The sequence below is a fragment of the Bubalus kerabau genome, chromosome 7, assembly GCF_029407905.1.
Source record: "Bubalus kerabau isolate K-KA32 ecotype Philippines breed swamp buffalo chromosome 7, PCC_UOA_SB_1v2, whole genome shotgun sequence".
NCBI lineage: Eukaryota > Metazoa > Chordata > Mammalia > Artiodactyla > Bovidae > Bubalus > Bubalus kerabau.
In genome coordinates, this window is record NC_073630.1 from 10,024,324 (window position 1) to 10,040,584 (window position 16,261).

At 42.2% G+C, this 16,261-nt stretch overlaps 1 protein-coding gene across 1 annotated transcript; it reads left to right on the forward strand.

Annotated features, from left to right (window-relative positions):
• Positions 1–924: 924 nt before the first annotated feature.
• On the forward strand, positions 925–12,304 carry LOC129657380 (rho GTPase-activating protein 20-like; the record flags this gene model as incomplete). The annotated part of the gene is made up of 4 exons (XM_055587559.1): positions 925–979; positions 6,559–6,734; positions 8,789–8,950; positions 12,278–12,304. Coding segments are annotated over 4 exons (420 nt in total), but the record flags the coding sequence as incomplete, so codon positions are not given.
• Positions 12,305–16,261: the final 3,957 nt, after the last annotated feature.

The following is a 16,261-nucleotide window of genomic DNA, read 5'->3' on the forward strand; positions in this document are numbered from 1 at the left end:
CCCAATACATCTGGTCACTGTCGGCACATCTTGGCGGCCTGGGCAATATGAGCACCTGAGGCTCCACACATACTGGCCGCACTCTGCCAGCTGTGGCTCATTCAGGAAAACACTTGGCTGCTATTGTGTCTCTGCCTGAGGATGAAGAAGCTAGTAAAATATTTCAGAACATCCTAACAGAGGCACAACATGCCTAATAAGATCACAGCTCTTCTCCAAGCTCCTCCGGACAGCAAGTGTGAGGCAAGGGAGTGTGCTAAGACAGACAGACATGTTTTCTCTCCAGATGCTTTCTTTCCTCACAAACCCCCCAGGCCCACACAGAGACCTCTGCTACCCAAGTTTCAGACATTTCTTCACTGAAGTGAAATCCACAATTGGTGTTGTATTCGATACTTTATAAATTTTAATAATGAGATATATAAAATCTATCTCAATAAAACTAGAAATAATTTTATTAAAAATAAATAAAACTTAATAAGAGAATATACATTTTTGTCCCAAATATCCTATGTGGGCTACTTAAAAATCATCCTAGTTTTAAGCATGTTAACCATCATTACAAAAGTTTAGTTATTAAACCAGGCTACATAGTAAAACTTTAGCCCACTGACTCAAAGAATTTTAAACTTTGAGCCCATACTACTCTTCAAAGTATCAGTTATGTCTTAGAAAAAGCTGATGTATATATAATATATTTATATAGTTTTTAGTCAAGTCTGAATTTTTCTCAGAATTCTTTTACATTTTTGGTTAGAGCCAAGATTCATGCATGAAATGTGATTTACTATTACACCATATGTACAGTAATACCCAGTTTTTTGCCCCTTTGTGTTACAGATTTCTTTCATACAATTTCTCATTGAAAACTGTCTCAAGATATTTGGAGAAGATATCACTTCTCTCTTTGGAGAGACCTCAGTGAGTTCTGATAACAGTGATATCACTGATATTACCGATAACAGTGAGAAGGTTGCAGGTACGTGAATAATGTAACTGGCTTTGATGCCAAAGACAGCAAGGCTGCCAGGGGTCAATGGGAGATCCTAGAGCCCAAAGCACATTCTAAGGGCAGTAATTTCCATCTGCTCCAAGACATGGGAAGTTTCCCACTTGTGAGAGCAAAGCAAGGATAAGACTGTTCTGATTTCAAGAAGCAACTAGTACAGCTTTAGGAGACATCACGATTCTTTGAGTTCAGTTCAGTTGCTCAGTCATGTCTGACTCTTTGGGACCCCAAGGACTACAGTGACCCCAAGTCCTTGGGGTCGAGGACTGCAGCGCGCCAGGCCTCCCTGTCCATCACCAACTCCCAGAGCTTACTCAAACTCATGTCCTTTGAATTGGTGATGCCATCCAACCATCTCATCCTCTCTCGTCCCCTTCTCCTCCTGCCTTCAATCTTTCCCAGCATCAGGGTCTTTTCCACTGAGTCAGTTCTTTACATCAGGTGACCAAAGCATTGGAGTTTCAGCTTCAGCATCAGTTCGATTGCTGTATTGGGGGTGGCTTTTCTGTATTCTGGCAACTTTTGGTTCTTTTTCATTGTGGAGGTTCCTCACTGTGGGTGGGGTTGTGTGAGTGGCTTGTCAAGGTTTCCTGCTTAGGGAAGCTTGCGTCCCTGTTCTGGTGGGTGGAGCTGGACTTCTCTCCAGAGTGCAATGAAGTGTCCTGTAGGGAGTTTTGAGATGTCTACGGGTTTGGTGTGAATTTGGTCAGCCTGTATATTGAAGCTCAGGGCTATGTTCCTGCGTTGTTCGAGAATTTGCATTGTATGTCTTGCTCTGGAACTTGTTGGCTCTTGGGTGGTGCTTGGTTTCAGTGTAGGTATGGAGGCTTATGGATGAGCTCTTATCCATTAATGTTCCCTGGAGTCAGGAGTTCTCTGGTGTTCTCAGGTTTTGAACTTAAGCTTCCTGTCTCTGGTTTTCAGTCTTATTCTTAGAGTAGCCTCAAGACTTCTCTATCTGTACAGCACCGATGAGCAAACATCTAGGTTAATGATGAAAAGCTTCTCCACAGTGAGGGACACCCAGAGAGGTTCACCAAGTTAGATGGAGAAGAGAATACGGTGGAGGGAGATAGAGTTGGCCAGGAGAAGAAGAGGGGGAATCCAAAGGGGAGAGAGCAAGCTAGCCAGTAATCAATTCCCTATGTGGTCTCCACAGTCTGGACCCATCAGAGAGGCTCATGCAGTTACACAGAGAAGAGAAGGAAGAAGTAGACAGAGGTGACCAAGACAAGAAAAGAGGGAATCAAAAGGAGAGAGACAGATCCAGCCAGTAATCAGTTCCCAAAGTGTTCTCCATAGCCTGGAATACACAAAGAGATTCACAGAGTGGGTAGGGAAGAAAAGGGTGAGGGTGGAGATAGAGGCGACCTGGTGGAGAAAAAGGAGAGTCAAAAGGGGGAGAGAGCAATCAAGGCAGTGGTCAAACTCCCAAGTAAAAATTGGTTGTGAAGATTGGGTTCTTAAACGTACAAAATTGATAACAAATACCAAAAAGCACACATTAGAAGTCTACAGTAGGGTTAGAGTCTCCCAAATACAGTATTAAAAAAAAAAAAAAAACAAAGTCACAAAAAATGATAAAATATATGTATGAAGTTTGCTTTAAAAATAGGGTCTTTTTTTGGAAAGGTAATAGTAGGTTATACAAATTAAAATTAAAGAAGTAATAGAGGACTTAAAAATTAAAAAAAAAATTTTTTAATGATAATAGTAAAAATATATCTAGGAATTTCTCTGGAGTTGTGGTTGGGAGTGCGGGGTAGTTCAGTTTCAGATAGTTCCGTGATCCAGCTTATACTTCTCAAGATCTCTAGGTCCCTTCCAAAGTCGTCAGTGCTAACTACAAGGTTTTAATCTGTCGCACCTGTCTTTTCCAGAGCAGATCCCTCTGTTTATTTTAACTTCTTCTGTTTGCTGGTCTTTTCAGGGTCTAATTTCCGCCCTGACTCATGGGGGCGAAGGTGGTCACTTATTTAGGCTCCCTTATTCAGTGGTGCTGTGGGGACGGAGGAGCACTGCAAACAGATATCCCTGGCGTGTGCTCACAGTGTCCTGGCCGCACTGGGTTTGCCCCCGCTCACGGTGTGTGCTTTCCCAGTCTACACTGCTCAGCTCCAGGTTGCTCTGCCTGCAACTGTCTGAGGCGGGCCCTGGGTTGCGTGCACTTCCCAGGTCTAAGCCATTCAGGTTCAGGTTCTCAGGTACTCCACAAAGGCGCAGACTCAGTTGGACCTGCGTTTTGTGCCCTTCCCAGGTCCGAGCAGCTCAGGCGACCAGGTGCTTAGCGAGCACAGTGCCCCCCAAGTGTGGTGTGTCTTATCACCTCCCCCATCCCAGCCGCTCGATTTGCTGGGTGGCAGCAGGCCTGCCCATCTCAGGTGGGCCTTGTGTCTCTTCTGGGGAGCTGATCTCTGGCTGCGACCATCCCAACGGATGTCAATCGCCCAGAATCCCAACAAGTCTTGGTTAGCAAATGGGAGCCTACTTGCAGTTTTGTAGAGGATGCCTCTCTGGGGCTGAGATTGCCCCTTTCAGGCTCTGGCTGCCCCCGCCTGCCTCCCTGTCTCTGGTGGGAGATGAGTCAGTGCACAGCCAGCTAGCTCTGCTCTGGTGTTCTCTCAGTCCTCTGCTCTGTGAGTGGGCCAGGAAGTGCCCTAGATTAGGGCTTTTCACAGGAGAGTTTTTTTTCTCTCTCTCTGGCTATCCCACAATTTGGGTTGCTATCTCACATTAGCTCCCTCAGATTGCCCTCAGGGCACTCAGGCCTGGTCCTTACCCTAAGCAATGCAGCCCGCACCTCCCTGTTCAGGCCCCCCGCTTGCTGGTGGCAATTGTGAGTGTCTGGACGAGTTCCCTGCTGGAAGTTGATGTTAGTCACATAATCTGTGGGGTTTCTTTCTTTCTTTTTCCTCCCCGTTATGTTACCCTCTGAGATTCCAAAACTCCCCACTGACCTGCCAATGAGAGTGTTTCCCAGTGTTTTGAAACTTCTCCTCTTTTAAGACTCCCATCCCAGGACAGATCTCTGTCCCTACCTCATTTGTCTCTCTTTTTCTCTTGTATATTTTGCCCTACCTCCTTTTGAAGACAATGGGCTGCCTTTCTGGGAGGACCTGATGTCCTCTTCCAGCATTCTGAAGTTGTTTTGTGGAATTTGCTCAGCATTCACTGTTCTTTCGATGAATTTGTGGGGAGAAAGTGGTCTTTCTGTTCTATTCCTCCGCTGCCTTAGGACCGCCCCTGAGACTTGAACTCTGGATTCTACCTCCACAGCAAGCTCTCATTCCATTCTGCTTCAGACCTAGGTTGCCAACAGAACTGGACTGAATGTTTATATATCTGTTTGTTTTTAAGTCTTTCCTCTTGCAATTATCCCTGCTAGCATTCCAGTATTGTCCCATTGACATTTCTTTCCCTGAATAAAATGTCTTACTAATTTAGCAAGTACTGGGGCCAGAATAGAATTTCTACTTAAAGTATTTATATTCTTATCATTGTTATTCTATACCCACAAAGTTACAGAATTTCATTTTTTAACATTCAAACCCTAATTTGAGCATGAGGAAAAACACTAACCTAAATCTTGCCAGGATTCTTTAAGAAAGATGAGGTTGTAAAGTTAACCTGTTTAACAGTCCCTGGCAACCCACTCCAGTATTATTATCCAGCAATTCCCACGGACAGGAGCATGACAGGCTGTAGTCCATGGGGTCGCAAGAGTGGGACACGACTGAACAACCAAGCACCATACTTTTCGTGGCTATAGTATATAGTTTTATTGGTCACAGAGCCCACGAGAACTCTAACACCAACCAATGTACATTACAAAAGGGCCATTTAGGCCTGAAAATAAAAGCGTAGGCCTTAATGTCTATATTGCTTTCCATCTAAGGTTATAGGCTAGCTGGCCATATAGCTTTGTACCAACTGATAGAGCTTTCTTCCTAAGCGTATTCTTAATTAAAACTGAACAATGAATGAATACATTTGAAATACATGAATACCTGTGGGTACTGTAGAAATAAAAGAATCAGGTTAAGAGTAGGGAAACCAGGGTGCATAAAGCAACTCAACCCATATAAACCTGTATCTTTTTAACATTTGTACATATTAATTAGGAGAATCTCTTCCTGAATTTAAGAATGCATTTGCTTTCTTCATTCTCTCCTTTGAAAATGATGGTAGTATGAATGTCAGGGCAGGAAGAGCCTAAGGCAAAGTGATGGCATTCCTTGAGGAATGCACACCTTCTGGAGGCTGCACAATCAAATGGAGAATGGGGGTGGGGTCTGCTTAGGGGCAGGTGACTGATGTCTAGGCTGCCTTAGGCCTTCTGAAGGAGGGAAATTACCTTTATTAAGGCTGCTATGTGCCATGTCTTGTGCTGGGTAGTACATTATGTTATGTAGTCCAGTGAGGTGTAAGTAGCATCATTTATATTACATTTGAGTAAACTGACGCTCAAAGAGTTTTAGGTAACTCATCCAATTAAGAGGCAGAATAGGAGCCTTCTGGTTCTCTCACCCAGCACCACAAGTGGTTCACTCACTTGAATGGACATGGTGACGCACTCACTATGTCTCCGAAAGACAAGTGGATGGGCATTTTAAAAGATTTGGTTAAATTCTTCTGTTTATTTCTCTACACCTGGGCTCCTCTAATTGACTTCTGTAGCTGGTTATTTAAGCAGGTTATTTAAGGAAATATTAAGCAGGTTTATTGAGCAAATATCAGGAAAACATTCATAGCTGGGCACGAGACACTTTGAACTCAATTTTTCATTGCTGATCACTCTTTTTTGGAAAGCATTCCTTTGACTGGGGCTGTTGGTAGGTAAAATTCATCTTTGGGTTAGCTGAGTCAGGTGACACAGAAAAATGGCCACCTGTAATCTTACCATATTTTCGGCAATTAATGCCTACTTCTCAAGGACTCTGAGGGCAGGAAGTCTTCCTTTGAGGTGACTGATGTGTGTGGCCTCCCAGAGGAGAGGTCCAGAGGCTGACTGATAAGCACTGTCATGCAGGATGTCTCATGAAAGGCGATTCTTTTTAAGGGAGAAAATTGGGCGTGACTGGGTACTCAGAAAGCCAAACAGGTAACTGAACAGAGCAAGGAAACTTCCTACAAATGCGGCTTAATTTGAATATTAAATAACTATGGCCTTTCAAATGAGATCTGAAACCAGAATCCACTGATAACACTTCACATTAGGAAACCTGTATAACTATAGGTTAAGTGCCTCATGACACAGGGCAAAGGGAATAGAGAGCACTCTCTGGGGGAATACTGTCACAGGGAGAGTCAACCCTGAGTCTGATCACGCCTCTAGGTTTAACTACTGGTTTGCAGAATATGACGAAGAAGAACATGTTAACACCAGAAGAATGCAATTAGCCTGCTTCAGAATGAGGGGAATGCTATATAACAAATGGTTCAGTTTCTCTCTTTCAGCCTCTGCCATGAACATGCTGCTGAATGTAAGTGGTGGAAATCAGGCTAAATAATCTAAACTACTACTAGTGAAAATCTCTCTTCTACATTAGTTTCAGACAAGAAGACACTTAGGAAGAGTTCTCTCAAAAAGTGGGCCTTTGGCCATACCTTCAAGACCTGCGAGGACAACCAACACGTGTCTCTACCACCCACAAAGCCAAAACAGCTCTTTGGAGCTGCTCTTGAGGATGTATGTGATCATGACACCCTGCCCACCCCAATTCTGGTAGGTCTTATTTTGGTTTCTGTAACCTTCCTGAGAAGGGGAGTTCTGAGAGATCAAGTGTTCTCTTCCAATTCTACTCCCAAATGAAGAAGTCTGGCTTTGTCCGATAAGATTCATAACATGACTTCAAAGAATAAGATCTGATTTAGGTACTGCAGAGTCAGAAGGCAACTACAAGATGAAAAGATACTCTCATCCATTCCGCTGATTTCAACAAAGACCCATCTATACCAGCTTAAACCAGTTAACTTGGACTCTGTAAGTTAAGGCAGTTAGAGAAGGCGAGGTTGAGAAAAAGAAGGAGAGCAGTCCTTTACAGATCACCTTTATGAGGTGAGAAGGGGCAGCAGTCAGATTAGTGAGCTGCTGAAGGAAATGGCAACCCACTCCAGTACTCTCGCCTGGAAAATCCCATGGGCGGAGGAGCCTGGTAGGCTGCAGTCCATGGGGTCGCTAAGAGTCGGACACGACTGAGTGACTTCCCTTTCACTTTTCACTTTCATGCACTGGAGAAGGAAATGGCAACCCATTCCAGTTTTCTTGCCTGGAGAATCCCAGGGATGGGGGAGCCTGGTGGGCTGCCATCTATGGGGGTCACACAGAGTCAGACATGACTGGAGCGACTTAGCAGCAGCAGAAGCCCTTACCCAAGAAAAGATTAAGTATATAGAGGCACATATGTGGAAAGCTCCTGTCTTAATGGGGCCTGTTCGTCTGCAAGGTTGTTCAGAGTAGTTATCTCTTAAACAGCTGGGGCAAGGAATTTTGAAGATTGGCCAGAGGCTGGGACTGGCTGGGAGCTGGGTGTAATCAACCCAATGTCCTTTTTTCCTTCGGGTGAGAGAGTACTTGTTCTGCATAGAATGGTGGGGAGGTCCTGGAGGCGAGTTTGAACTCCATGCTGTTTTGAGCCGTATAGCTTTCCTTCAGACTCTGTGTGTTAGAATCTCTGAGAGTCCACCTCATCCTCAAATGTCTCCTCGTCTCCTCTCTTGAAGTCAACACTAGTCCCAAGTCTCCTTCAGCTGAGTCTACTCCCCCTTATGATGCAAAATGTCTCACACGGATTTGATATGTAACTCAAGTGTTTAAGCATAAAGTACGCATCCTCTGACAAAGATGAATCATTTGCTCCTGACAGAATGTGTCAAAAGAGAGTCACAGAGTTTGGACTGTGCTATATCAAATTAGTGTATTGAACTGTAAGCATTAACTCGTTCACTGTCCACTATCTCTGCAAGCACTACACTAGATGCAGGGAATTTTATGGTATATATGAAGAAATTTATCATATTAGCTACGTGCTAGCTACTACCCCAGACCTTGCGTCTTTCACAGAACATTTAGGCGGTAGCCATGACTATCATCACCCCCACTTCACAAATGAAAATCAAAAGAGCCTCACCCAAGTATGTGCTATGCCCAAAGTCACACAGTGGATGACTGGCATACAGATTCCACATTCCTTGAAAAACCTGGCTCCAATATCTGTTATCTCTCTAACTCTGCAGATAGCAGAGGACATGAAAATACAGGAAAAGGAACTAGAAAGGCTGATGAGAGAGGAATGTCATCGGAGAAGGAGGAGAGGCGTATTCAGCTTCATTTTGAGGGGAGGGAATACAGGAAACAGGACTGAATGGGGTGGACAGTCCCTGGAAGGGGAATAAACAAAACGAGAATGAATATGGGAAAAAGATTTCCACACGTAGGGAAGAGCATCTATAATAGGGAATAATGAGAAAGGAGTGGTGAAGGAGGAGAGGGTGAATCTACAAAGGCCTCAAAGCAGAGACGTTTAACACAGTAAATTCATAGAAACGGAAAATCTGATTACACAAGTGTTTAAAATCTTTCAATGTATGAATGTCAAATCGCTTCTTGGGTCGAAAATATATTTAGAGACACTGAAGAAAAAATTTCAAATTGACTTCGGTGCTGTTCTAGAACTGTACCCTCATATACCACAGCTCTGTCAAAACAGGAGCAAGCTTGTGCTCTGGGCTTCTAGACATGAAACGTCCCAAAGTTTTCTTTTCTTTCCTTCCCTATAGGATATGCTTTCCTTTATCAATCAAAAAGGGCCATTCACAGAAGGCATCTTCAGAAAATCAGCCAGTATAAAATCATGCAGAGCCTTAAAGAACAAACTAAACTGTGGAGACACAGTGAACTTGAATGATGAACCAGTTCTTGTGATATCGTCGGTCTTAAAGGTAAGGAACGTTTGAGCATTATCCACACACGGTAAATCTGAAGCTATATGACTGGTCCTTCATTATGAGTGCCCAAGAAACCTAATAGGCATAAGAGAGGAAGGGTCTGAAAAGTGAAAAACACTTCACAAAGCCAAAACTGAAGGAAGGTACCTCAAATGTTATAAGCCCCATACATTAGATATTTTCCTTTTTCGTTGCACATCTTGACTCCGGAACACTCCATGCAAAAGAATAACAATATATTTCAAAATACCCACTTACACATTGAGTGTTTACCAAAACAAGCTTCCTGCTTTGGATGACTTCCTCATCACCTTCCTAATGAAGGCCACATTTCCAAAAGAAAATTCATATTAAGCTTTTGGAAACAGTTAACAGAGGCAACTTCCCAGGTGGCTCAGACAGTAAAGAATCCGCCTTCAATGCAGGAAACCTGGGTTCCATCCCTGGGTTGCAAGGATCCCCTGGAACAGGGACTGGCATACGACTCCAGTATTCTTGCCTGGAGAATCCCATGGACATGGAGTCTGGCAGGCTATAGTCCATGAGGTGGCACAGAACTGGACACGGCTGAAGCAACTTAGCATGGAGGCAGGACAGATGTTTACTCACTATGGTAAACTCGTGTGTTTAGTGTGTGTGTGTGTGTGTGTGTGTGTGTGAGTGTGTCTGTGTGTGTTAGTCTCCTAGTCGCAGCCGACTCTCTGTGATTTCATTGACTGTAGCCCAGCAGACTCCTCTGTCCATGGAATCCTCCAGGCAAGAATACTAGAGTGGGTTGCCATGCCTTTCTCCAGGGGATCTTCCTGCCAGGGATCGAACCTGCATCTCTTGCATCTCCTGCATTGGCAGGCAGGTTTTTTACCACTAGCACCACCTGGGAAGCCCATTTGGCTTACAATGAATCAAAAAACGCTTAGTGAGGCCACCAAAATCTCTGATCACTTCATCATCCTTCCTTCCCCTGTTTCACAATGCCTTTTACTTGAAAATTAGTGTAGGGATGACTCCACCATTTGTTCCTCCTTTTATCTCCCTTACCATCTTTAATGGGCTTTGTTAACATTTGTAAGTTTAGCCCACCAGCCAAGGTTACAGTTACACGGTAACCAGTTTTACTACGTGCCTAATCTTATAAATCTTATTATTAAAGCGAGTGCAACAATCAAAATCTGTTTGGAATTTGACAAAAGTCAATAGATTTATATAAAAAATAGACTGAATTTGAAATGATACAGCTAAATCACAAGTGTGTAGTTAATTTTCTACCAGGGCGATAATACAACAGAAAGAAAAAAATTAATCAATCCATCTTGGTGCTTGTTAGCAGCTATGAACAAAAATATATTCATGTAGTAATTACTACAGACAGGTTATTAAAATTATCTTAGAAACCAAATAACATATGGTGTTTCCTTGTCCCCTATTAATGTTCGATTGTATGATAATAGCAACAGTGCAGATATGATTTAGAGTTGACCCCTACTACACTGGACCCATAATAATACACACTAGGTATGCAAATAGCAAGTAGAGTGCTACCCTCTCAAAGGTGCACACTTGGAACTGATTTGATTTTTGAGCAAGTGTTTCTAGGCTCTTGCCTGTTTCCATGCTATAAGCACAGACTAGTAAGAACCGGGTGGCTACTTATGGGTACAGGTCTTAGACAGTCCCAAAGTTTTCTCTTCCTAAAGTTGATTGATCTTGGTGGGGAATCAAACCTTGCAACTTTGGCCTTGAGAATACCATATGTCAAAGCAACCATGGAGTTGGTCTAAATCAGAAATGAATATATAGTCAGAACCACTTTGAGTTTTTCATTAAATTGTCTATAAACAGAGGTCCAATAGCAAATACCCATGGCATATTCTGCATGAGTCATGTCCTGGCTTAACCATACTCAGTCTCACCAATGGATTCTACAGCACAGGGTTCAGGAGAGAGAAGAGACACACTCCAAGTGCATGTGGTTTGGTACACAAGGCAAGGGCCCTACCACACACTCCCAGACTCCCAGAAGCCAAAGCCGATGACATGGTTGAATGGCATCAACAACTCCACGGACATGAATTTGAACAAGACCCAGGTGTTGGTGATGGACAGGAAAGCCTGGTGTGCAGTCCATGGGGTCACAAAGAGTAGGACGGGACTGAATGGCTGAACTGAAATGGAGTGCTTCCTCCTTCCAAATGTACTGCGGACACTCCCTAAGTAGCCTAGTGAAACCCTGATGACCATGATTGGGTACTGTATACCAATTAGAAGAAAAAGTATGAGAGGCCTCAGTCTTTGTACATTATCTTCATACTCTGTCCTCAGTACTCAAGAGTGCCAGACACAAACAGCAGCTCAATAAGTACTGAAAGAAGCAAACACTATCAGGATTACAATCATGATAGATGGCTTAGAAACACTGCCTAAAGAAGATACTATTAAGAGAAGTCAGGCTGTATATTAAGACCAGTGGAAGCAAGTTGTGCCTTTGAAACTGGCAAGGCAATGCAATCATTTCCTCTCAGTCTTGCACAACAGGTTACAACTTCATCTATTTTAATAGGCCCCATTCTACGATAGGAAGCCTTGATCATCAGGATAAAGTTTCCAGGCCTCCTCTTCGGAAGCTGACATTTGTATATTCTCTCCCACAGGTGTCAAGTTGCAATGTATCTAAATTTTCAGTTTCCTCTTTGGGTGGATATATTCCATTCAAAGTGTTGTAAGGGTAACATGTAGTTTACCCTTGGGGCTTTTGATTTATTTCTAACACCTGCTGCTTAAAAGTCTGTAGAACTGAACTTTTATATGATTTTTTCTTTTTTTTTTAATTTAATTTTATTTTTTAAACTTTACATAATTGTATTAGTTTTGCCAAATATCAAAATCAATCCGCCACAGGTACACATGTGTTCCCCATCCTGAACCCTCCTCCCTCCTCCCTCCCCGTTCCATCCCTCTGGGTCGTCCCAGTGCACCAGCCCCAAGCATCCAGTATCGTGTATCGAACCTGGCAGCTCAACTCCAGAAAAACAAATGACCCAATCAAAAAATGGGCCAAAGAACTAAATAGACATTTCTCCAAAGAAGACATACAGATGGCTAACAAACACATAAAAAGATGCTCAACATCACTCATTATCAGAGAAATGCAAATCAAAACCACTATGAGGTACCATTTCACACCAGTCAGAATGATTTTTTTCTTTTTAAGAAAACGATTGAAGCTATTTCAATACTAGTTTTTTCCCAGGGAGCACACATACTTCAGGTTTTCTCTTAATATGTGTATAAGAGCATGTAGGGGTGTAATTTTGTTTATTTCAGAACTTCTCTTTCTTGAATTACGAGTAAGCATGTGTCTGAAGTAAAGAAACAAAATGGGCATGTGCGTTTCTTTTCAAGAAACTAATAGGATTTAGGATCAGTTATCACCAGACCTTGCCAGTTTGTACTAATGTGTTAACATGTACACAAAGAGTAAGTTCCAGGCGATAGAAGGAGCTTGAGCTTCATTCTCACTGCAGCCCAGACTCTGCTTTTATGCTTCTAATTTTAGTTGGGGAAATTCCATCCACTACTTCTGGGTGTGCAAGGCTGTGGAGAATGACAGCCAAGCTCTGTGTGAATCAGTCTGGGTGGCTGTGAAGGAATTGTGGACTGAATTGGATTTTTCCACTAAATATTTTCTTTGCAATTTCTCCATTGAATTTATCCTAAGAATAATATATGCTTTTTGATCTATATAAGGATTTTCTTCGAAATATCCAAGGAAGCATATTTACAGCCAGTCTGTATGATAAATGGCTTGATGTTATTGATCAAGGGAATGAGCAGGAGAAAATAACGTCGACCCAGAGGTAATGATGCAATAATTACTCAACTCTGAAAAAATACAACCAACATACTCTTAGGAAAATATTAGCTTATAGTTTACAGCTGTGTCCTCTAAAATAATGACCAGTATTACGAGGTTTCACTTGATCATGCCCATGGAAGCCAGTTTGAAGAGAGATGCATGCCTTATTGGTGACACTGTAATTGCTGTTTTTCCCCTAATCTTATTAACATGGAATGCTTGACCATTTTACACCTTCTGAACACATGAAAGTGTTGGAGATGAATCCACTGGTCTAAAATGAGATGATAAAGAACCAATCCGCCAGTGGTATGATCTTAAATACAAACACATAACTAACCAGAGCAGGTCTTACCTGGTTCAGGAATTAAATTCAGTGAAACGTTTTTGTATGCATTCATGCCTGGAACTGTGAGAATGGACTGTGTACATGGTATAAAAAGAAGTAATTTGTTCTCTGTATTCCCACTTACTAAGCAAAATGACTCGCTTTATTTATAAGTGTTTTTTTCTGTCCTTAGGCTTCTAAACCAGCTGCCGAGAGCCAATGTAGTTTTTCTGCGATATCTTTTTGCAGTTTTACACAATATTGAGCAACATTCCTCATCCAATCAGATGACAGCTTATAATTTATCAGTGTGTATTACACCAAGCCTTCTTTGTCTGCCTAATTCTGGCAGCTCAGAAAACCTCACCAAACAGGTAATGAGATCTCTCATTTTTATGCCTTGCGGAGCAGAGTCCCCATCTTAAACCTGAAGTCTGCAGTAGTAACTCTGATGAACCAGTTTTTAAAGTGCACATTTTAATTACACTGCCTTGGAGTGGCAGAGTCCTACTCTGGTTGGGCATGGGAAGGTGTATTATAACTGAGAACAGTTGACTCACTTCCCCTTTGCCACCCAAGAGGTTAAACGATAGAGAGGTAAGAGTAGGATGATATGATAGAAAAAACGTGGCTTTGCAATCGGAGAGCGAAGGTTCAACTCTCAGCCTAATCACTGAGGGTGTACAAGCCTCCAGACTATGATTTCATCATTACCCAATGATGACAACACCCAATACATCTGGTCACTGTCGGCACATCTTGGCGGCCTGGGCAATATGAGCACCTGAGGCTCCACACATACTGGCCGCACTCTGCCAGCTGTGGCTCATTCAGCAAAGTATTTGGCTTCCGTTGTGTCTCCGCCAGAGAATGAGGAAGCTAGTAAAATATTTCAGAACATCCTAACAGAGCCACAACATGCCTAATAAGATCACAGCTCTTCCCCAAGCTGCCCCAGACAGCAAGTGTGAGGCATGGCAATGTAGTTAGACAGACAGACATGTTTTCTCTCCAGATGCTTTCTTCCTTCACAAACCCTCCCACCCTGCACAGAAACCTCTGCTACCCACGTTTCAGATATTTCTTCACCGAAGTGAATTTCACAGTTTGTGTTGTATTCGATACTTTATAAGTTTTAATAAGATGCTATATATAAATCCTATCTCAATAAAACTAGGAAAGAGGGATGGTATGCGGAGGAAGGAGGGAGGAGGGTTCAGGATGGGGAACACATGTATACCTGTGGCAGATTCATTTTGATATTTGGCAAAACTAATACAATTATGTAAAGTTTAAAAATAAAATAAAATTAAAAAAAATAAATAAATAAAACTTAATAAGAGAATATACATTTTTGCTCCAAACATCCTGTGTGGGGTGCTTAAAAGTCATCCTGGTTTTAAGCATGTAACCATCATTACAAAATTTAAGTTATTAAAGCAGACCACATATTATAACTAGCCCACTGACTTAAAGAATTTTAAAATTTGAGCCCAAAGTACTCTTGAAAGTATCAGTTATTTCTTAGAAAAAGCTGATGTATATATATATATTTTTAATCAAGTCTGAATTTTTCTCAGACTTCTTTTGCATTGTTTGTTAGAGCCAAGATTCATGGATGAAATGTGATTTACTATTACACCATATGTACAGTAATACCCCATTTTTTGCCCCTTCGTGTTACAGATTTCTTTCATACAATTTCTCATTGAAAACTGTCTCAAGATATTTGGAGAAGATATCACTTCTCTCTTTGGAGAGATCTCAGTGAGTTGTGATAACAGTGATATCACTGATATCATTGATAACAGTGAGAAGGTTGCAGGTACGTGAATAATGTAACTGGCTTTGATGCCAAAGACAGAAAGGCTGCCAGGGGTCAATGGGAGATCCTAGAGCCCAAAGCACATTCTAAGGGCAGTAATTTCCATCTGCTTCAAGACATGGGCAGTTTCCCACTTGTGAGATCAAAGAAAGGATAAGACTGTTCTGATTTCAGGAAGCTACTAGTAAGCTTTAGGAGACATCATGGTTCAGTTCTGTTCAGTTGCTCAGTCGTGTCTGACTCTTTGTGACCCCAAGGACTACAGTGACCCCAAGTCCTTGGGGTCGAGGACTGCAGCGCGCCAGGCCTCCCTGTGCATCACCAACTCCCGGAGCTTACTCAAACTCATGTCCATCGAATCGGTGATGCCATCCAACCATCTCACCCTCTCGTCCCCTTCTCCTCCTGCCCTCAATCTTTCCCAGCATCAGGGTCTTTTCCAATGAGTCCGTTCTTCACATCAGGTGGCAAATCATTGGCATTTCAGTCTCAACATCAGTCCTTCCAATGAATATTCAGGACTGATCTCCTTTAGGATGGACTGGTTGGATCTCCTTGCAGTCCAAAGGACTCTCAAGAGTCTTCTCCAATACCACAGTTCAAAACGAACCGCCCAGTATGTTATCACATTTGGAAATTTTTAAAATAAAACTTGAAATGCAACTCATATATAAAAGATGTGCTCTGGCTTAACCTAGGTTGATGGGCCCAGAGCACTGCCTGGTTTATTCCCCTCTCCTTCCTTTTTTCTGGGCAGTGGTCCCTGAGGCACTGCAGGTTTCTAGTGCCTTTGAATTAGGTTGGAAAAAAAAAAAAAAAACCAGCATCATTGAGGAAAAAAAGGACTAATGTCAGAAAAACTTTCCAGACTATCAACTCTTGTACCACTGTTTACCAGTTGCATTAACTTTGGCCAATTGTTCTAGCTCAGTTTCAGTTTCTTCATCTCTAAAATGTGAATAAAAATATCTAAATCTTAGGATTGCTGTAAAGATTAAATAAGATAATTGATGTAAAACAAATCTGTAAAGAAGCAATTAATAGGGCTAGTAGAAGTTCTCATGAGATTAGAGTTAGTACTACTTGAGCCTAGCAACAGTGGAAACAGTGCCAGACTTTATTTTGGGGGGCTCCAAAATCACTGCAGATGGTGACTGCAGCTATGAAATTAAAAGATGCTTACTCCTTGGAAGAAAAGTTATGACCAACCTAGATAGCATATTGAAAAGCAGAGACATTACTTTGCCAACAAAGGTCCGTCTAGTCAAGGCTATAGTTTTTCCAGTGGTCATGTATGAA